The following is a 23134-nucleotide window of genomic DNA, read 5'->3' on the forward strand; positions in this document are numbered from 1 at the left end:
AAAAAATAATAAATTGGAATTCATCAGCACTAGAACCTTCAAGTCTTCTAAAGACACTGTTAAAAGAATGAAAAGACAAACCACAGACTGAGAAAATCTTTGCAAAGTATATATTTGATGAAAGATTGCATCAAGAATACTTAAAGAACTCTTAAAACTTTATAAGAAAACAATTTAATAAAATGGATTCCATATACACTTCACCAAAGATGATATTACAGATTTCAGATACCAATACAATATTGTGAAGTAATTAGCCTCCAATTAAAATAAATAAATTTAAATTAAAAAATAAAAATAAAAGGTAATACAGATTTCAGATAAACACTTGCAAAGATGTTCATCATAGGAAATTGCAAAGTAAAGCTATGATGAGATAACCACTACACACCTATCACGATGGCAAGTATTGAAAATACCAGCTATATCAAATGTTAGTGGTTATGGTGAGCAGTTAAAACTGCTGGTAGGAATGTAAGATAATATAGCTACTTTGGAAAACAGTTCGTCGGTTTCTGGAAAAGCTGAACTTACATCTAGCCATTTCACTCCCAAGTATTTACCCAAGAGAGTGAGAAGCATATGTCCATACAAAGACTCAACATAAATGTTCATTGCAACTGTATTTGGAAGAGTCCAAAACAGGAAGTAGCCCAAGTATGTGAATAAACCAGTATGACACATCCATAGAATGGAATACTAGTCAGCAATAAAAAGGAACAAACTCTTGCTATATACAGCAGCATGAGTGAATCTCAAAATAATGTGTTAAGTGAAGGAAGCCAGGCTATAAAGAATACGTAATGTATGATTTTGTGTATATTACAGAACTGTGAATAGCCGCAGTGACAGAAGGTAGATAAGTGGTGGGCAGGTTAGAGTGGGGTTGGTGGAATGAGGGGATTATAGCAGGATCATGGTAGTCATGGATATGTTCACTTGTCTTAGAGCTGTGGACCTAAGTCCAGAGTTATCAGCTTGTACACTTTAAATAGGGCTTCCCTTGTGGCTCAGCTGGCAAAGATTCTGCCTGCAATGCAGGAGACCTGGGTTCAGTCCCTGGGTTGAGAAGATCCCCTGGAGAAGGGAAAGGGTACCCACTCCAGTATTCTGGCCTAGAGCATTCCATGGACTATATAAATATGGACACTTTAAATATGTGTGTTTTATGTTAACTGTAACTCAATTAGAAGGGAAAAGGACTCTCCATGTAGCAACTGAGGTATAGGTAACTTAGAACCATAGATGTTTACCCTAAGAAGGAAGAGACCATGTAATAAAGCATACAGAGAGACTATTGAAAGCCTAGGTTGCAATAGTAGAGAAACAGCTGCCTCAGAGTGACCATCTTCTGCTCTGTGTAGACAAGTCCATACAGAGTTTGTGGAGAAGCTCGAGTGTTGAGAGGGGAGTGACCAGGTTAGCACTGAAATTCAGAGTCCTGCCATGAGAAACAGTTGAAGGAACTGGAGATGTAGAGAGAGAATCAAATTTGAGTCCTAGTGCTCTTAGTAAAATGTTTTTAGGGGATCATTTTATGTTAGAGAAGCTTCTAGACTGACAGAAGATAGACTTAAGACCTGTGAGTGGAGATAAAACAGGGAGTCCAGTTTCATCTCAATATTCAGGAAAATAAGTGGAAGTTAGCTTCCAGAGGAGATAGTAGGTTTCTTGTCTCAGGGTTTGTGTTGGTGTGGGTTAGGTGATCACTTAGGTCTTGTAGAAGGAATTCAAGCTTTGTATGATTGGCACATCCTTACATTGATACAACACCATTACTTTGCAAGGTGCCTTTGTAGAAAATAGGCCCCCATATTATTTAGAGGTAAAATAGTTATTATTCTCATGATCCACGTGAAGAAAGCTTGTTTCCAAGGACATTCATTATAGTAGAATCAGAGGTGGTATTCACTCCTAGCTCTGCTAAACCTGTGGTAAAATTTTGTCTTTATCTCCTTTGTTCTTGATATCCATGGGCATTTTCTCATTCATTTCTTGTGATCTTATAAACAAAATGATAAATATAACATTTGAATGTTTCTTTTTTTATAGTATGTTGATATTTTTCTTTATTCTGTATGGTACACAGTTGCCATATTAAGAATTGTCTGTAATGGAAATAGATTACTCCCTTAGGAACTGGGTCATACCTTTTAAAGAGAATTTGAAAACTACTTTCCTTATACCTTTAGAAAAAAGTGGTTTATCTTGCCATCTTTATTTTTAGGTAACTGGAGCATGGGAGTTGGGTGGAATGGAATTTGTTCTCTCATTGCTCACAGCCACAGAGATCTGGTATGCATAATGACTGTTTACACACTCTTTGCCACTGCATGCTATATAAAGAAGGTATAGCTGCCTTGCTCAGCTTATACTTGGTTTCCTTCTTCACTGTGAATGCATGTGTTCACAGGATTGAATAGCTATATTCACTCATTTCATGAGAGGACTAAGTTTGCTGGCATATTTAAGGAGGGGGAAGGGAGTAGTCTTTTCATAGCATAGCCATTTAACAGTGACTCATGGTTACTAAACTTGTTTAGAGTAATCTTTGACACCAGAAGGTTATTAATAGGCTTTTCTTAGCCCATGATCTTTCAGTTTAGTATACTCAGATATTTTCTTTAGTAGAGAGACACATATATGTATAGGATTTTTTTAATTTAGAAATTAATTCGATAATAAAATTGGTCTTATTTGAGTATTTAGTGCCAGCAATGTTCCTCAGTTTACTTTTAGATTCCATCTCACATCTTTTATCTTAATTTACTTTAAGAACTTCCTCTTTTAAATGAGGTCATCTAATAAATCGCTTTTTGAGAATGAATTGATATTTGAGGCAATAAATACAGGCTGGAAATATTAAGAGGACTTTTGTTTAAAATTATTCTTTTGCATAAGAGTGGGTATAAAGAAACTCAAAAATGTATAATACAAAATAATAAATGATATGAGCCCCCTCCTCCTCAAAAAATCTGGGATTTTTGAGGAATTTCTCAATAATAACAATTAGTTGCATGTAAATTAGAATAAACTTGATTGTATAAACCAGTAGTGAACAGAAGAATGGAAAATTCTGCTTAATAGATCACTTCAAAATTTTTTCTAAAAAGAGGACTTTATAAATAACAATTCCCATGTGATTATGTTACCTTCTGTGGAGTTCCATACAGTAATTGGCAGGACAGGTTTTTATTTTTGTTGTTTGCTTTCAAAAGATGACAATAGAAGTAATTACTGTCATCAGTTCCATTGTCACCTTTTGCAAAAGATTCCCAACTTGATTGAATCCATAGACATTTTAGTGCCCTTCCATATAGGGCAGACAGATGGGCACATGGATCAAATTTTGTCTTTGTTCTTAAGGAATTTATAATCTAATAGAAGGGCTTCCCTGGTAGCCCAGATGGTAAAGAGTCTACCTGCAATGCAGGAGACCTGGGTTTGATCCCTGGGTCAGGAAGATCCCTTGGAGAAGGGAATGGCACCCACTGTAGTCTTCTTGCCTGGAGAATTCCAAGGACAGAGGAGCCTGGCGGGCTACAGTCCACAGGCTCACAAAGAGTCAGACACGACTGAGTGACTAACACACATACAGAGGAAATAGACATGTCAAATAATATAATACAGTATAGAGATACTTGGAGGTATGAGTGAAATTCTGTGGGAACCCAGAGAATAAAGCAGTTACTACCTCTGTCAGAGACAGGTACAGAGATAGCGTGCAGTGACATTTGAACTGGTTTAAAAGTGTTTGGCAAGTTGAGAGTGAAAGGGAACGAAATGTGAAACATCTTAAAGTATGGCATGGCCAGAAAACAGTGACAAGTTTAGGGTGATTTTGTAGGAGTGATTAGAGGAGAATGTGGTAGATTGAAAAGGGCCTTTTGTACAACCTAAAGATAGACTGAGGGAGCTAAAGAAATCTATTGTTGTTTTTCTGCTTTGTTTTAAATCTTCAAATAATTTTTAATTCACAGGAAGTTGCAAAAAAGTATACAGGAAGATCCCATGTACCTTATACTCAGCTTCCCCCAGTGGTAACGTCTTACTGAACTATATACAAAATCAAGACAAGGAAATTGACATCGGTACAGTCCGCAGGCTTCATTCACCTTTTCCCAGTTTTACAGTTTTTGAGTGTATGTGTCTCTGCAGTTTCATCACATGTCTGACCACTACCACAACCAAGATACAGAACTTCTCCATCACCACAGGCCCCCTCTTGCTGTTCCTTTATAGCCATCTCCTCTCCCCTATCCATAACCGCTGCTGGCAATCACTGATCTGTTCTTGGAACCTGTAATTTTGTTACTTCAAGAATGCCTTATAAATAGAATCATATAGTATGTAACCTTTTGAGACTGGCTTTTTTTCTCCCCACCCAGCTTAATTTCCCAAGAGATCTGTGCAAGTGGTTATTAGTATCACTAATTCCTTTTGATTGCTGAGTGGTATTTCATTCCATGAATATACCATAGTGTGTACATAGGGTGAATGTTTAAGTAGAAGGTTTCCAGCTGGGGCTATCACAAATAAAGCTACTGTGAATATTTTCATAAACATATTTTGTGTGAACATAAATTTTCTTTCCTCTAGAGTAGATGGCCAAGAGTATAGTTCTTGGCTTGTACAGTAAGAGCAGGTTTAATTTTATAAGAAACCAGCAGCCTCTTTCCCACTACATTCCACTAGTAATGTTTCACAGTCATAGATGGGATGAGATTTGAAGTGTTGAACTGCTGGACTTAATGGCAGAAGATCAACTTGGTATGAGGACTCTGATGACAAGGAAGTCTTAAGAGTAAAGAGGAGAGGTAAGATGTGAGACTAAATTTCTGAGGGAGAATTGAAAGGATTTGATGGGTATCCAGAAGGGGGTGACAGAGAATGAGATGGTTGGATGGCATCACCGACTCAATGGACATGAGTTTGAGCAAACTTGGGGACATAGTGAAGGACAAGGGAAGCCTGGTATGTCGAGGTCCATGGAGTTGCAAAGAATTGGACACAACTGAGCCACTGAATGACGACAACAATGTAATTAACTATAGATTCATATATCCTTTGGCCTATCCTTCTACCCACCAGATATTTTCAGAGCATGAGTCATTAAACTATGTCCCAGGTTAGCCGAGTACTGGTTTTGTAAATAAAGTTTTATTGGAACTCAGCATACCCATTCGTTGATACATTGACTATGGCTGCTTTCCTGCTGCAATGGCAGAGTTGAACAGTTGTGACAAAGACCATGTGACCCACAGAAAGACAGCTGCATCCTTATCGAAAGAAACTTGATAAGATGCTTTTTGATGAGGTAGATTATAACAAGGTGCTTATTTTAGTTAGAAATTGGAGGTAGGGATGAGGTGCAGGAAAAGTATGTTTGTTTTGCTTTTTTTTAAGGTTTTTATTTAACCATTAAAAAATTGAAGTATAGTTACTTTACAATGTTATGTTAGTTTCAGGTGTATAGCAAAGTGATTCAGTTAGTATATGTGTGTGTGTGTGTATTCATATATATTTTTTCAGATTCTTTTCCTTTATAGGTTATTACAAGATCTTAAATATAGCTACCTGTGATATACAGTAGGTCCTTGTTGTTCATTTTATATATAGTGGTGTATGTATGTTCATCCCAACTCCTACTAATTTATCCCTCCCCACTCCTTTCCCATTCGGTAACCATAAGTTTGACTTCTATGTCTGTGAGTCTATTTCTATTTTGTAAATAAGTTCATTTATATTATTTTTTTCCTGTTCCCCATTGAAGTGATATCATGTATTTGTCTTTCTTTGTCTGACTTACTTTACTTAATGTGATCATCTGTAGGCCCATCCATGTTGCTGCAGATGGCATCATTTCATTCTTTTTTTTATGGCTGAGTAATATTAATATTTTTGTTTTGCTTGTAAACTTAAATGTTCTGCAAACATGCAAAGGGTGCTCTGAAAAAGCAAGTTAGCCATGGTTTCGGTGCTCTTTCTACCTTCATCGACTTTTTCAGTTTCACCCTATCCTTATTTGTCTGTTGGGTCTCTATACAAGATCTTTAATTTGAGAAGTGATGGCAGCAGGATTAGGAAGTATGTTATCAGTGCCCCCAAAACATTTAAAAACCACGGGTTTGATGACCTCTGATATCTCTTTCAACATTTAAGATACTGTGATTCCATATTGAGGCATCCCTTCAAACTTAACATATTCAACTCAGAATTCATCTTCTCTGTTCCAGAATTGGTCTCTCTTCCTGATCGCCTAGCTTAAGAAATGTTGGCTTTCTGGGTCAAAACCTTAGAGCATCAGATTCTTTCTCTTTACTTCAGTATCTGCCAAAGTTCTGTTCATTTGAAATCATTTGATGAGGAGAGATGAGGCTGAAATTTGCAACCTCTCCCTCTTTGCCTTTTTGTAAGCACTCTGTAGGTAATGTGGGAGTGTGGGTGTTTGGGTACATATGTGTGTGCTAGTATGTGTTCATTCCAAAAATTAAGGAAGTTCAGCAGAGCATAAAAGAAAAACTAAAGCTCATCCCCAGTCCACTCCTGCATGCAGTGACTACTGTTAATGTAGTGGGACAGCCTCTCGGATTCTCATTCATATTCTCAGTCTCTCTCTGTTTCTGGGGCAGGTAAGTTACTCAACCCGAGGTCATGTTATTTTAGGTCCTGGTTTGTTTGTTAATTTTAAATCTTTGCATGTCAGTATAGATGTACTTAATTGTTTTCAAAGCTTGTCATAATCTTCCATTTTTATGGGTATATCATTATTTAACTAGTTCCATTCAGGTTTGTTTTTTTTTTTGCTGCATCTTGCAGTCTTGCAGCACACGTGGGATCTAAGTTCCCTGATAGAACTCATGTGCCCTGCAGGGAAGTACAGAATCCTAACCCCTGGCCTCCAGGGAATTCCCAGAGGTAACTTTTACTTCTGATCTTTCACTGCAGTAAATGACCCTGCTAGTACTTATATTTCTGTGTAATTATCTGTTTCCCCAGGGTAAATTCCTTAGATGTATAATGGGTGACTCAGAGGGATTGCACCTTTTAAAATTTTTTGGGTTTTTTGTTATATTTTACTAAATGGCCGTCCAATAAAGTTGTACCAATTTATTTTTCCACTACCAATGTATCTTCCAGAAGTCTTTGCTTCTGATAGGTGGGGGAAAATATTTTATCATTTTCAATTCAGTCCAGTTACTCAGTCGTGTCTGACTCTTTGCGACCCCATAGACTGCAGCACGCCAGGCCCTGTCCATCACCAACTCCCAGAGTTTACTCGAACTCATGTCCATTGAGTCAGTGATGCCATCCAACCATCTCATCCTCTGTTATCCCCTTCTCCTCCTGCCTTCAATCTTTCCCAGCATCACAGTCTTTTCAAATGAGTCAGTTCTTTGCAGTTTATCATTTTAAGCTAATATTATTATATTAGCTTATATTATAAAGTAGTATATCTTCTTTAAGATATCTATTTGTCAAGAATATCTTCTTGTCTTTTAGTTTCTGAATTAGATATATCTGTACTTCAGCATTTTACTCTTGCTCTGCTTAAGTGTGCTGTGAATTAGTATGTTAGGCTTAACTTTTATCCGTTAAAACTTGGGGCAAAGGGGAGAGCATACCCAGTCTTGTACTCCACCAGATAAACCCTGTACCTCCATCTGTGAGTAGACACCTTGTCACCTTTCACCTCCTACCATGAGGCCACTTTGGAGTCTTCTGAGTAGTTGGGCTTTGTTGGGACCAGAAGAGGTGTGGGTGATAAGGACTGTGAGCACTGCAGGGATGTGGTCTGCAAGCCCTAGTGGGAGAGTGAGGAATGCCTCTGGTGTGAAAATGTTTCTTGCATCACAGCTTTGTGTCTGAGTGGTTGCCACTGATGGTGGTAAAATGGTACAGGCCTGGGTAGTGTGGGAACATGGGGTTCAGGGGAAGAGAGTTAATGTGACCCCTGAAGTTTTGGAAGTCTTGAACTAGGCCACTGATGTTAGGCTTTCTAGTTGCTTTTTTCCTACCTCTTTGTATTTTTTGATGAGAAAGCAGGCAGCAGGAAAGTCTCACAGCCTTAGTTCTAATTGGGGGAGTTATTATGGGCACAACCCTTAAAAATTTGAAGTATTTACTTGTCTCCTCACCCTGGTAGGTAAAGAAGTATAGTTCTGATATTGTCACTGCCAAGTCGCTTCAGTCGTGTCCGACTCTCCGCGACCCCATAGACCGCAGCCCACCAGGCTCCTCCATCCCTGGGATTCTCCAGGCAAGAATACTGGAGTGGGTTGCCATTTCCTTCTCCAGATATTGTCACTAGTGAGGTGAATAGTTGGTATGAACTTTAGAGTATTGGTTGCTACTTAAGTAGATCCTGTACCTTACATTGTTTGATGTAAAAATAATTTTTAAGATACTGATTAGAAATAAAGTTGTCTCCAACTGGTTATTTGTGGAAGTCAATGAGGCTTCATGGCATGAGATTAATATGCCTGCCCCCAACCCACCCTACCCAGGCCTTGCCTCTGAGAAGCTCTGCCAAGCCTTAGAACTTCTCCTCTGTGACTCTGCTCAACAGAGGTGTCCCCGAACTCCCACTATATGGCCACTTAGTAGAATCACACAGGGTAAACCACTTCCCTGAAGCTGCAAGACAAGTCAGCTGCGAGTGAGTGAGGCACAATCCACATTTTCCAGTCAAGTGAGTGGGCTTATCACGGGCGTAGGGGTAGAGGGCAGTTCTCTCACATGTTTTTCTTCATGACCAGGTATTTATAAAGCAGTTGGCCACTGTTAGTAGTCTATACCCATGAAGCATATTAATACTCTGAGGCTCACTGGCCACTGGCATCTGTGTCTCAAAACACCACATTTTACTGACAAAATGTCCCAGCCGGTTAGTTCAGTGTTAACAACATCATGGAAGTTAGACTGTGTGTTAGTCACTGTCTCATTCACAGTGGAGGGAGGAGGGTAAGCATGCCGTTTCTGAAGCCCTTGAGTGTTAGGGAAATGAGAGGTGTGGAGGAGAGGCTAGAGCATTCAAGGTGGCAACTGCTGCAGCAGGAGGAGAATGGCGGGAGCCAGGACGGGCTCTGGAGGGGAGAGGAGGAGTGTGGGCATCCAGGCCACTGGAGCAGAGACAGCCTCCAGGGCAAGAGGGCAAGAGTAGAGGAGAACTGGGAGGACCTTTGCTGGGGATCTGACATCATAAGAAAAGAGTACCCTTCCCCAAATGTTAACATTTTATGTAGCCGCAGTACAGTGATCTAATCAGGAATCGAACATTGATATGCTATACTGCTACTACTAACTAATCCACAGGCCTTTTTCACATTTCCACTGTTGTCCTGCTAATGTGTTTTTTTCTGGGCCAGGATCCCATTCAGGATCACACAGTTGCATTTAGCTGTAACATCTCCTTAGTCTCCATTAATCAGGAACAGTTTCTCAGTCTTTGACTTTTATGACCTTGGCACTTTTGAAAAACACTGGCCAGTTATTTTGTAGACTGTCGCTTAATTTGGGTTTGGCTGATATTCCTCATGAGTCAACGTAGGTGATGCCTTTTTTGGCAAGAAAAAAACAGAAGTGATGTGCGCTTTCCAGTGTGTCCTTTCAGGAGGCACACGAGGTCAGTAGTCTCAGTGCTGTTCACAGGTGAGCACATGGTTAAAGGGCATCTCCATGTAAAAAGAATGTTTTTGTTACTAGTAAGTCTCTTAGGGAAGTGAGCATCTTTGTTTAAAAGTCCCCCAAGTGATTTTGGTGTATCTCCAGGGTTGAGACAAAGATGGCAGAAATAAATCAGGGTGGATTGAGGAAGTCGAAGATGTTTTCAAGTCTTGTCTTGGTATGGGGGAAGTGAAGCTAGCTGTTCAGATATGGACCAGAGAAAGAGAGCTAAGGTCTCTGGAGGAAAGTGGAACAATTTTGGAATATTTGTTGCTGGGAGTGGCCGGTCGGGAAATCCATCCAGTTTGAAGGAATGTTTCTGGCTGAGTGAAGGTAGTTGAACAACATGAATTTTCTTGAACCAGGTGTACACAGATTCCATCACCTTCTCTACCCTGCGGCTGAAGCAGAGAAAGTTTTCAGTAAAGAACATCTGATGTTGTTTAGGGAAGAGAACTGGAACTGTGAGCACGGGCAGCCCTGAAACTTGCAGGCTTAGCAGGACAGGTATAACATGACCAGTAAGGAGCCCAGGAGATGAGGTGTCATGGTGATCTCAGCAGCTTGACGAGGGTACAGTTGTGAGGAGCTGTAAGTGTGAATAGCTTACTGAGTAGGTGTGAGGGGACAAGCTGGGAGGTGGCAGATACGGTGGATGTGGTCAGAGGCAGAGAACATGTGGACAGAATGCAGGCTGGCCAGACAGTGGGCACTGGGCAGGGTCCCTAATGTGAACGCTGATGAAGGGAACCATGTGAAATCTAAATGAGAACAGCTAAGTTTATTTATTCTGTACATGGCATCTTCATTCAGTAAATTCTTGCTGCATCGCCTTTTCTGGTGAAACACTACATAAGCTTTTCAGATCATGTTTAGTTTAATATATGGTCATTTTTATTTCTTTTTTAAGCTTTTTTTAAAAAATCAACTTGTAATTTATATAATGGGGAACAGAAATTACACAAATGGTTGAAATATGCATAAAATTAAAAGTCATCAATTGAGATATGAACTTGATTATTCTTATATATCAGGCCTGTTAATAAACAATAAAGTTGATGAATTTTAGGGAATTCCCTGATGGTCCAGTGGTCAGGACTCAATGCTTTCACTGCTGAGGGCACAGATTTGATTGCTGGTTGGGAGCGAGGCCAAAAAAATAAAACTTTAAAAGTTGATGATTTTTAGTTTTTCTTTTATATCATGCTGCTGATTATCCTATGTGGGTGGTGACTAACCATGGAAGTACTCAGGTTTGGAAGTGTCTTATTCCCAGTGCCATTCTCTACTTCGGAGTAGTTTGAGTCAACCTTTTATCTGTTAAGCCCTATTCTAGTCTTCAGCTTTTTATTTGGCAGTTTTTCAAGGTGTGATTGGTAGACCTGTTTACATATGTCGAGCTATATACTTAGTTATTTGTTAGAAATCTTAAAAATTTAGGGAGGGGTATCGTGGGGAGGAGTGAAAAAGAGAGAAGCAAAAATAAGACAGTTGTTAGAAGTATTGTGAATACTTTGATCTATTTCTCTCATTCCCTTTGTTATTTTGCTCTTTAAAAATTAAAATGTGAATTGTAAACCATTCAAACATATCTGAAATACAGCAGGTGCACAGTGAGAGTATTGTTACCTTCCCCCTAGGTAGGCGGTGCTCACTCTGGTATGTATCCTCCCAGACTACTTGGAGGAAACAGGGAGCTGGGTTCCTTGCTCACCACTGTCACTCTGCCGGGTAGGTTCCCTTCACTTTTCTTGGTGAGATGCTGCAAAGTGTCCTTCCTTCAGGTCCCTGTATCTGCACTTCTTTTTAAGAGGAATTCCTTGATTTTTATGGTGTAAGAACAGCACGTTTCCCTACATCCAGTGTCCATCTGCATTTTATATCCAGCAATCACGTGCACTCATGTTCAGTCAGGTATGTACAGAGCCTCTGCAAGCATGGGGCTTCTGATGGGGCAGGAGGAAGCGGACGTGAGCTGAAAATCACAGGGGAGAGCAGGGTTGCTTGTAGCTGTGAGAGACTCTGAAGAAGAGGCAGGAGGACGGAGTTGCCTCAGAAAGACTTCTCTGAGGCGCTGACCAGAGCCAAGCCGTGAAGGGAGTGGGAGTTGGCCAGCAGGTGGGGCACCATGTGGGCACAGAGAACATTGTGGGCTCAGGAAGCCACGTGCACAGGGGCCTGAAAGGGGCCCAGTGTGACCAGCGCTTTGGTGTGTGGATAGTGGGGAGGAATTGCAGCGCAGGGTCAGGTCAGAGGGGACACATCCACCATACAGGGTTTTATGGGCCACGTCAAAAGGGAATTTTCTGCACTCTAAGAGCAATAGGTAATTGAAGTATTTTAAGCACAAAGATTTAAGCATTTTAAGATTTAGTCAGAAATTGTCATCATTTTGTGTTGTGAAAAGATCGTCCTGGTTGTGATGTGGAGAACAGACTGTAGGGAATTCAAGTCAGTAGGCTGCTTAGTAGTCCAGACAGGAGTTATGGGGACTCCAATTGAATGGTGATGTGGGGTCTAAATGGATGGATTTTAGAGATTTTGTGATAAATGAGATGTTGAGGCAGGGTGCTGAAGAGGGAAGAGTCAAGGATGAATCTTAAATTTCTCGCATGTTATAAGAATATCATTAGTGGTATATCATTCCCTGAAATAGGGAACAAGGGAAGAACACCAGGCTTTGGGGCAAGACCGTGAGTTCTGCTCTAGACACGTTAGATCTGAGGTACTTTGAGACATCCAAGTAGAGACACTTCAAGTAGTAGACACTGTGAATAAACTGCTTAATACACTAGGAAGAGAACAAAATTAGAGATAAGAATCTGAGGCATTGCATTTAGGTGTTAATTAAAGTTGTGGGTGTGGATGAGGTCACTTTTGAAGAGATGATAGAATGAGAAGAAGGCCTTGTACTCTGCTTGGAGATAGTCCCAGTATTTAAATGACCCACTCAAGAAGGATGAGCCAAAAAGGAGACAGAAAGAGCAACCAGGAAGACAAAAAAAGAGGGTGTTGGTAAGTCACAGAGTACAGGGAGAAGCAGTTTTAAAAGAAGGGTGTAATCAACAGCTTCAAATGCTGCCAAGAGCTCACATGTAATGAAGACTAAAAATTGTATTTAATGGCAGGCAGGTCCTTGGTGGCTGTCTAAAACCTGTGAAGTACTAACTATAGAAGCCACATGGGATTGGCCCGAAGAGTGAATAGGAAAGAGAGAAAGAGATGTGGACTGTAACAGACACAAGATGTTTTGAGAGATTTAATTATGGGTGGGCAGTAGCCGGAGGGGCGGGGGCTTATGGGATCAAAGGAGAGCTTCTTTAATTTTGTTAATGGGAATCTAGATCATATTTAAAGTTGAGTTTGGGAGAATCAAGTAAGAGGGGGGTTGACTATATGAGCCGATAAGATAACAGACAGGATGGAGGAGATCCTGAGAAGGGAGGAGGTGAGTGGAATTCAGAAGCCAGGAAGGTTAGTATAGGTAGATGAGTATAATGGTTAGCAGAGGAGAGAATTGGATGGTGTTTTCCTCCCTTTGTGATTAGGTGACAGTGTCGTCTGCTGAAAGGGAAGAAGCGGGCTTTATGTGTGAATCCAAGGGTGTTTCATCATAGAAGCATGTTACCTTGCTTCTCTCTTCTGTTTTTTAAAAACAGCTTTGTTCAGATATAACTTGCACATCACACAGTTCACCCATCTAAAGTATACAGTTCAGTAGTTCTTAGTTTATTCACAGGTGATATGCAACCGCAAACAACCACAGTCAATTTTAGAAATTTCATTACCTCAAAAAGAAACCCCATACCTTTAACTATTCACTCCCCCTTCCCCCACCTTAGTGAATACTTCATTTTTGCTATTGGAAAGCAGAGAGTACAGTCTGAATTCAGATTTAAAATCATATCATGGTTTCAAAGCAAAGTATAAACTGAGACATATGAAGGGTTATTAAGAGCCTCAAAACTTTGATCTAGTCAGAGAAGCAGAGAAGGCTAAGCTCTACTTCTTGTTTGTTTGTTTGCTCAGTCGTGTCTGACTCCTGGCGACCCCATGGACTGTAGCCTACCAGGCTCCTCTGTCCATGGGATTTTCCAGGCAAGAGTATTGGAGTGGGCTGCCATTTCCTTCGCTAGAGGATCTTCCCGACCCAGGATCGAACCTGGGTCTCCTGCATTGCAGGCAGATTCTTTTACCAGCTGAGCCACCAGGGAAGCCCAGAGATGATTAGTAGATCATTACTGAAAGGAGCGTGACGATTCAAAGGCATACTGTTAGTCTCCATTCAGTTACTTCCATTTCAGCATTTTGGTTAACGATAAGGCCGTGGGAGGCACGCCTACCTGTCAGATTTTCAAGTGGTACAAATATGAGAGCAATAGCTGACATTTTGGATGTCCTTCACAGTCTGGAACACAGTGTTGACTGATGGGCTGTTAATGAAATTAAATAGTGAGAAGAGTTAAAGCTATCATTGCAGTGTTATTCAAAGAACCAGCTTGGAATGAGTAATTGCAAAAATCCTTAAAGGAGCCCTGAGCTACAGTACATTTGCCACATTTGCAGGGAAGTGGTGGCCTGGTGTCACCATCCATCAGGATGGATTTGGAGCATCAGTCCTGCCTTTCTGAGAAGGATAGTTAAAGAAGTTGAGAGGAGGTTTTTCTGGAGATTTTCTATTTAGGAGAGACAGGCAAGCTGTTCTCAGTGAGTAGTCTTCATGTGGAAGAGAAGTTTGGGTACTACCGTATCTGCCTTGCAGACCCAGGACCAGCAGATGCTATAGTAAGGCAGTGTTTGTCTCAACTATAAAATTTTCAAACAGTTTTCTGTCTAAAGTCTACTATTACTGCATTTCTAGATGCTGGAAATACTTAAGGTGAAGCAGTGTGATCATTTGGTAAGATTAGAAGGTTGTAAAAGGGAGCACCATGGACACAGATGATTCTTTAAGTACTATGAAGTGCTGATGCCCTCTGAGTCTGTGCTAAGTAATCTCCCTAAAATATATTTCTGGTCATAAATATTTGTTTATTTAGCTTTTTTATAGCCTTTATGGTTTTCCACATAACTTGAATATTCTACTTTGTTGGCTTATTAGCTTTGACAGTTTTGGTTTTCCTCACTGTGTGTGTTTTTTGGGTGTCTTTTTTAGGACTGAGAGTGTATGCTTTTATCACTTGTGGTTTGTCTTCAAGAAGCACTATACTGCTTCGTGTACCTCTTTGAGCTGCCATTACCACATATTCTTGTTCTATATTTATGTCATAACCCCAGAATACAATTGTGGTGTTGTGTTAGTCGCTCAGACATGTCCAACTGTTTGTGACCCCATGGACTGTAGCCCACCAGACTCCTCTGTCCCTGGAATTCTCCAGGCAAGAATACTAGAGTGGGTAGCTATTCCCTTTTTTAGGGGAACTTCCTGACCCAGGGATCGGACCCAGGTCCCCTGCATTACAGCGAGATTCTTTACTGTCTGAGCCACCAGGGAAGGCCCTTACATATGTCATAAACCCAGAATACAGTTGTTTATACTTTAAACAAATGATACTTTAAGTATAATTTTTTAAGTTATCTTTTAAAGACTTTTTTAATAATGGAAAAATCTTTAAATCTATCCATATCTCTATTTCCAGTGCTCTTCATTCTTTTCTGTATACACAGATTCTCATCTTGAGTCTCCAATATTTCCTGTAATGCAGGACTGCTGGTGACAAAATCTGCCAGCTTTTCCGTGTCTTAAAAACTCATTTCCCCTTCACTTTTGGATAATATTTTTACTAGGTATAGAATTCTGCAGTGACAGTTTAGTAACTTTAATGACGTTCCTCTGCTCTCTTTTGACTTGCATCATTTTTGTCAAGTCTGTTGTCGGTTTTTGATTCTTTGTCCGTAATGTTTTTTCCCCTCTGGTTGCTTTTAAGATTTTTTTCTTCACTGAATTTAAGCAGTTTGATTGTTTTCTCTGTTTCTTGTGCTTAGGATTTTTTTTTTTTTTTTAACTTCTTGGCTCCATGGGATTATAGTTTTCGTCAAATTGGGAAAATTTTTCAGCCATTGTGTGTTCACGTTTTGTCTGACCCTCCCCCTCCCCTGGGGACTATAGCTACACATGTATTGGGTAGGCCAAAAAGTTCATTGGGTGTTCCTGAAACTTCTCACAGAAAAATCTGAACAAACTTTTGGCCAACCCAGTATTAGACTGCCTGCAGTCATCCTGTAGCTCACTGATGTGCTTTTTTCCTCCCTCTCTTTATGTTTCATTGTGGATAGCTTTTATTGCTCTGTCTTCGTATTTACTAACCATTTCTTCCTCACTGTGTAATCTGCTATTAATCCCATCTAGTGTAATTTTTATTTCAGAAATTGTAGTTTTTAAGTGTTTGATTTTGGTCTTTTTTTTTCCCTAATGCCTTCTATATCTTTACTTAACATGCTCATTTTTTTCCTGAACATGCTGTCTGTAGTTCTGGTAACTTTTAATGTCCTTGTTTAATTTCTACCATCTGGGTCACTTTGCAGAGCTGTTACTATTGACTGGTTGTTGTCCCCATTATTGGTTGTATTTTCCATTTTGGATTCTTTGCAGGCTGGCTTTTAAGTTTTGTTGGAGAGCAGAGTTTAGTCCCCGGCTAGTTTTTTATAACTGCAGAGACAAAACCCTTGGAGAGCTCTGCTTGATGCCTGTGAACATGAGGTTTTTCCATCACGTTGATGGGAGCCTTGCGTGAGCTCCATGGCTCTGTTCCCTGGCCTTGGGTACTTTCCTCACATGCATGTGTTCACCAGCGCTCAGCTGGAGAAGCAGGCAAGCCTTCTGCAGGTCTCTAACACTCTGCAGTGGAGCTCTCCTCTCTTGTCTTTGCCCTGAAAAAGGACCAAGGCTCCCCACAGATTCCCAGCTCTGTCTCCTCACGTGGAGCTTGTCCTCCCTGTGTTGTGGTCTGGCAATGAGCTAGGGCAGTCATGAGGCTCACTTCATTTGTTTCCCTTCTCTCAGGGATCGCTGTCCTGTGCTGCCCAAAGTTCAGTGTTTAAAACTAATTATGTGATAGATTTTCTCCCATTTTTTAATCTTTTTCAGGGGGATAGGTAAATCTGACCCTTGTTTTGATCTTGGCCAAAGTAGAAGCTTTTTAGCAACTTGTAATATATTGCTGACATTTTAGCTTTGCATTCAGAGCTTCTTTCGGCTTCGTCTCTTCAACCACTCCCTCCACAACTGTTCTCTGCCTGTCCCTCACCCCCAGTTCATGCCATTCCCCCTCAGTCTGCTTCTCCCCAGCTGGTCCTTGCTTGTCAGGGTGTCTCCATTCTCAGGGGCAGCTCAGCTGGCTCTTCCATGTGGTTTCCCTCCCATTTGAGCAGAACTGAACCCATTCTCCCTGTTCTCTTTCTACTCTAACAGCCTGTTTTCAGTTGGGGTGTACAGGTTGGGCAGCTGCTGGCCTTCCCTGTTGAGCACACACATCAGTCCCCACCTGTGCAGTGTTTTACTGCCGAGGGCAGGGACGGGGCCTGCCCACCTTTGTGTCCCTTCTGTGGGTATGTAATATGTAGAGAAGGTATTGAGCAAATGTAGGTGTGTTATTTATGTTTATTAAAATGAGTTGTTCTTCTCTTCTTCCCCCAAAATCAGGCTACAGAAGAAGTTTCCAAGAATCTGGTTGCCATGAAGGAAATTCTGTATGGCACAAACGAGAAGGAGCCGCAGACAGAGGCAGTGGCACAGCTCGCCCAAGAACTGTATAACAGTGGGCTCCTCAGCACCCTGGTAGCTGATTTGCAGCTCATTGACTTTGAGGTAAGAAATAAGTTTTTTATTTTTCCAAAACACTAACTTCTTTATAGTCCTTTTCCTATGCTCTCTCTTCTGAAATGTTTTAAGATTCTTGTTGGGCTCTTGGCTCCAGGGTACTGACCAGTAAGCATGCCTGGGCTGCCTGCCTAATTAGCGGTGCTAGGTCAGGAACTTAAGCGTATCACAGACTTAGGCCATGTCTTTCCCCCTTCTTTGACGACATCGTATATGAAGTTTTTTAGGTATTTGTTATACCCTTTAATTCAGGTATATTTATTAAATAGATGCTGTTTTACATAATTCACTGGTCCTTGGCTCTCAAAGAGTAAATAATCTAAAGAAGACCATAGAATGTTAGAATTTTTGAGGTAGATAAGCTCTTGTGTGCACGCTAAGTCGCTTCAATTGTGTCTGAATCTGCTACCCTGTGGACCGTGCCCCGCCAGGCTCCTCTGTCCATGGGGTTCTCTAGGCAAGAATACTGGAATGGATTGCTATGCCCTCCTCCAGGGATCTTCTACAGGGATTGAATCTGGGTCTCTTAAACATCTCCTGCATTGGCAGGCGGGTTCTTCATCACTAGGCCACGTGGGAGTCCCTGGATAAGATCTTAGAGAACATCTAGTTTTTTTGTTTATTTGTTTCTTTAACTTGCTGAAAACTCATTGCAGTAGAGATTATGTATGTTTTGTTTGCATGGCACTGCTTTTAAATATTTAAATTAGGATACCATTAAAACAGCAGGAGATTTTATACACAATTTGGAATTTCTGGCTTCCCTTGAAAAATCTGGCAGCATGGGGCCTGTAGCCCTGGATGGCCCCTCAGCCTGGACATGCATGGGCATCCATACTTGGGTATGCCCCGGACGGCGCAGCTTGCTTTTCTACTGCAGGCCTGCTGCACTCGTTTATATTTCCTGGTCAGCACTTGTTATTGTTGCCCAGGTTTATACAGCCAAATCACGCCATGCTAGATATTTAGTGTATTTATTAGTGAGAAGAATGGCCCTTGATAACAGTCTTGAGTAAACTAGTCTGAGAAGCATATAATGAAGGGCTCTGGCATGGTCATGAGCAGTCCCCCTCTTTGATGCTCTGTTATGGATGTGCTTTGTTTAAACCCCAATATTTATCATCCTGAGGGTGATAAATCTGTGCCAGTTCAGTTCAGTCGCTCAGTCATGTCCAACTCTTTGTGACCCTGTGGACTGCAGGACACCAGGCCTCCCTGTCCATCACCAACTCCCGGAATTTACTCATACTCATGTCCATTGAGTTGGTGATGCCATCCAACCATTTCATCCTCTGTCGTCCCCTTCTCTTCCCGCCTTCAATTTTTCCTAGCATCAGGGTCTTTTCAAATGAGTCAGTTCTTCGAATCAGGTGGCCAAAGTATTGAGGTTTCAGGCTCAGCATCAGTCCTTCCAGTGAATATTCAGGATTGATTTCCTTTAGGATGGACTGGTTGGATCTCCTTGCAACTCAAGGGACTCTCAAGAGTCTTCTCCAACACCACAGTTCAAAAGCATCAGTTCTTCGGCGCTCAGCTTTCTTTATAGTCCAATTCTCACATCCATACATGACTACTGGAAAAACCATAGCTTTGACCAGACGGACCTTTGTCTGTTTAGGTACTTGGAAAACCAGGGGAGAAAATGACAAACATCTATAGCCAGGTTCAGGCTTCCCAGGTGGCACTAGTGGTAAAGACGCTGTCTGCCAACGCAAGAGACATAGAGGCATGGGTTTAATCCCTGTGTCAGAAAGATCCCCTGGAGGAGGGCATGGCAACCTACTCCAGTATTCTTGCCTGGAGAATCCCGAGGACAGAGGAGCCTGGTGGGCTACAGTCCATAGGATTGCAAAGAGTCAGACACTACTGAAGTGACTTAGCGTGCACATATAGCCCACATTCAGTTTTGGAGAAGGTTGAAGAAAGTGTGGTTCATAGGTTACTTGAATGTACTATCAGTAGATAATTAAAAGAGAACAAAATTTATTTCTATCTTTTAGAACAGAAGAACTTCCCTGGTGGTTCAGTGGTTAAGGCTTTGCCTTCCAATTCAGGGACTGTGGGTTCAATCCCTGGTTAGGGAGCTAAGATCTCTCACATGCCTGGCAGCCAAAAAACCAAAACATAAAACAGAAGCAATAATATAACAAACCCAGAGTTTTTTTAATGGACCACATCAAAAAACTCTTTACTAAAAAAAAGAACAGAACTATGATAGTTTCATTTGTGTAGCTGATTTCATATATTTTTCATAGAATGTCAAATTCCAGCAACGATTTTTATTTCCACTGCAAAGGTGGGGATGCATTGGGACCATCCAGTTCCTCCTCCTTTGTCTGCCCATCCTATTCCCCAGCCTGGACCCAGATCTTAATATTCATTTGGGACTTTAGAGACATAAATTTAAAAGAAATGTGTGCCCTTGAGACTGGTTTTTGAGATTGCTGTTACTACCCCTAACCTAGCACAGGCCCCAGGGTGATCTCGGTTGCTGGAAAGCTTTAATGTTTCCTTCACTCCCCTGCAGACTTGTCAGCCTTGTATAAATGGCCATTCTGAAACTCACTTCTTCATTTGTTACTTCCTTGTGCAGCTTTCTGATCAAGACAGTTTCACTATATGAAGTTAACAACCACCTATTTTGTTTAGCAAAGTACAGTGGTGGAATTCTAATCTCTCAACTATTGAGTCATGTGATACTTAGTACCTTAACTGTTAATCTATATAAAATTTTTCCCAAGTAGACCTTGTTTAATAGGAGGAGATGGGGAATTCCCTGGTGGTTCAGTAGTTAGGACTCTGCACTTTCACTACGAAGGGCCCAGGTTCAATCCCTGATCAGGGAGGTAAGATCCTGCAAGCCACAAGCTGTGCTGCCCCCCCCACAAAAAAAAATAGAAGGATATGTCTCCATGCCATTAAAGCTCAACTTCTTACAGAATTCTTTCATTTTTATTATAATAGCAGAATACAATTTCTCCTCCTTCCATCACTGTTAAAAGGAAGCTGCATGTATTGTTTACAATACGAGCATCCTATTTGAAGCTGCTTGCTCCCTTTGGATGGGAATCAGATCCCTGAACAATGTAAGCATATAGCAAGGTTTTGTTTTTCATACCTGAGTCAGCATCATTCTGAGAATTAGAAATCACTGAAATTATGTGTAGTTGAGATTTCACTTTGTCAGCACATTATTCATGTCAAAAATATTTCACTACTAGAACTTGGAATTATAAAGGAAAAAATAAAATTCAATGTCTATGAATGTTTAAAGTCAGATACTCAGTCATAATTATAAATACGCAGACCCATGATTTGAGTTTATTTGGGAGGGTGGGTGGGCATTGGATATTTAATCGGTATGTTGATTTGAGCTTATCTGGGAATGTGGATGGGCATTGGGTGTTTAGTCAGTACCTTGATTTGAATTTATCTGGGAGTGTGGATGGGCATTGGGTATTTAGTCAGTACCTTGATTTGAGCTTATCTGAGAGTGTGGATGGGCATTGGGTGTTTAGTCAGTACCTCGATTTTAGTTTATCTGGGAGCATGGATGGGCATTGGGTATTTAGTCAGTACCTTGATTTTAGTTTATCTGAGAGTGTGGATGGGCATTGGGTGTTTAGTCAGTACCTTGATTTGAGCTTATCTGAAAGTGTGGACAGGCATTGGGTGTTTAGTCAGTACCTCGATTTAAGTTTATCTGGGAGCATGGATGGGCATTGGGTATTTAATCAGTACCTTGATTTGAGTTTATCTGGGACCGTGGATGGGCATTGGGTATTTAGTCAGGCATTTTGCTATTTTTGTCTCCCTAATAGGGCAAGAAAGACGTGGCTCAAATTTTCAACAATATTCTCAGAAGACAAATTGGTACAAGAACTCCTACTGTTGAATACATCTGCACCCAGCAGAATATTTTGTTCATGTTGTTGAAAGGGTATGTATAATGTAATAAAATTGATATTTTTTACTTTAAAAATAAAAAAGGAAAGATGATTGTGGGCAAAAGCAGGATGGTGAATGTGGGAAAGCATTTTCTCTGTAGTTCCATCAACTCCTTTTCTGGTAGTTCTTGATTATGTTTCCCCCCTTAAAATTCAACCTGTGAGCTAAACAATTTGAAGATGCCCAGGGGATTTTAAAGTTAGTGAATTATGAGCCTTAAAATCTCAAACCTCAAGAAAAAAATAAGTCCTCTGTGGTCTTGTTTCTGTTCTGTAAGATGTAAAAACCTTAATTGTATGAAATATCAGCTAAATAAGTCATATACCTAAAGACTTCTTCTTTGGACATACACGCACCCTGTATGGCAGTAAAGGCTGCCCAATTAATGGAGCATGGATGCTGTAGCACTTAGCCTTGTTCAGTCAGCAACAACAGAGTACATGTTTATGACGTACTTCCCTTTGCTTTTCACCTGTGTGTGTCCACCCACTAACCCACTTAGTTTGGTAATCCACAATGCATCTTCCTGGCATTACTGCTGGACTGAGTAGTCATTTATCTTTGGATAGACATCAGTTTCCAAAAATAAAAAACCAAAAAAGCCTTAAAATTAAAACATTAAAGAAAAAGCTCTTCTCCCTCATCACTGATTGGCAAGGTAGCCTCCTGTTGTTTCACACCAGGGTTGTTTGCCACCTCTGGGTACGTGTGCATTGGCAGGGTTCTGTTAAATTGGTGGGCAAGCGTTTTCTTGGCATGACTGTTGGCGTGAATCAGCTTGCTGTCCTACCTCAGCCTTATAGCTTGCCTCACTCTGATTCATATCTCTGTGGTTTAACACTTGCCCCAAGTTCAGACTTGTTTAGACAGAGCATGCGTCAGTGCCTGTGTTGGAGGCCAGCATTCCATTTCCTTCTTTCTAGTTATAACTGTCCATGTTGCTTCTTCAGATGTTGCTGTATGGAATTTTTGGCATCCAGTATTTTGTTGTATCAATCCACAGCTGCCTGTATGAACATGTAGTGAGTAGTCTGAAATTTTGGTGTTCTTGGAGCAGCTTCCGGATGCCTTTGTGTATTTTTAAAGCCAATTATTCCTTTTTTCATAGAAAGCAGTGATTATTAAAATCTGTGAATTAGTTAGCTCTGCCTGTGTTTACTGTCAAGTAGCCCAGGGGTATGAGAGGAACATTGCTGAATGTCATGTAAAACTTTTGAGGCACTATTTAAAAAAAGGTTTAAAGCTCTCAACTGAGCTGGCCAGAGCAGAAACCTCAGCTTAGGGAGGTGAGGAGAAGCAGCATGGAGAAGCCACTGGTGAGACCCCACTCCACCACCCCTTTTAGTTTTTATTGTGGAAAATATACATAAAACTGGGGATAATACAGCAAGCCCTTTCCTAGCCATGACCAAGTTTCAGCAGTTATTAACATCTTGTTGATATTTAACAAATTATTAACATTCCTGTTTCATTTATTTCTTACCTCCTGTTTCTCCTCCTCGTGGATGTACAACATCACTTCCATATCATAATCATAATATCACTTAAAAACCTAAGCATAAAATAATACCCAGTAAGTGTTCAGATTTCCTTGATTTCTACCAAAAATGTCGTTTTTCAGGTTGTTTGAATCAGTCTTCAAGCATAGTCCACAAACTGAATTTGGTTGATATGACTCTTAATCACTTTTAATCTGTAATA

At 40.7% G+C, this 23134-nt stretch overlaps 1 protein-coding gene across 2 annotated transcripts in view; it reads left to right on the top strand.

Moving 5' to 3' along the window:
• CAB39 (calcium binding protein 39) overlaps positions 1-23134 on the top strand; it is a 102414-nt gene that overhangs the window by 52648 nt on the left and 26632 nt on the right. For both annotated transcript variants that reach the window (NM_001046087.2, XM_059893036.1), the window contains 2 exons: positions 17309-17473; positions 21307-21425. In NM_001046087.2, coding sequence (NP_001039552.1) covers positions 17309-17473; positions 21307-21425 — 284 coding nt within the window. The remainder of the gene's footprint in view (positions 1-17308; positions 17474-21306; positions 21426-23134) is intronic.

The sequence above is a fragment of the Bos taurus genome, chromosome 2 (assembly GCF_002263795.3).
Source record: "Bos taurus isolate L1 Dominette 01449 registration number 42190680 breed Hereford chromosome 2, ARS-UCD2.0, whole genome shotgun sequence".
Classification (NCBI taxonomy): domain Eukaryota; kingdom Metazoa; phylum Chordata; class Mammalia; order Artiodactyla; family Bovidae; genus Bos; species Bos taurus.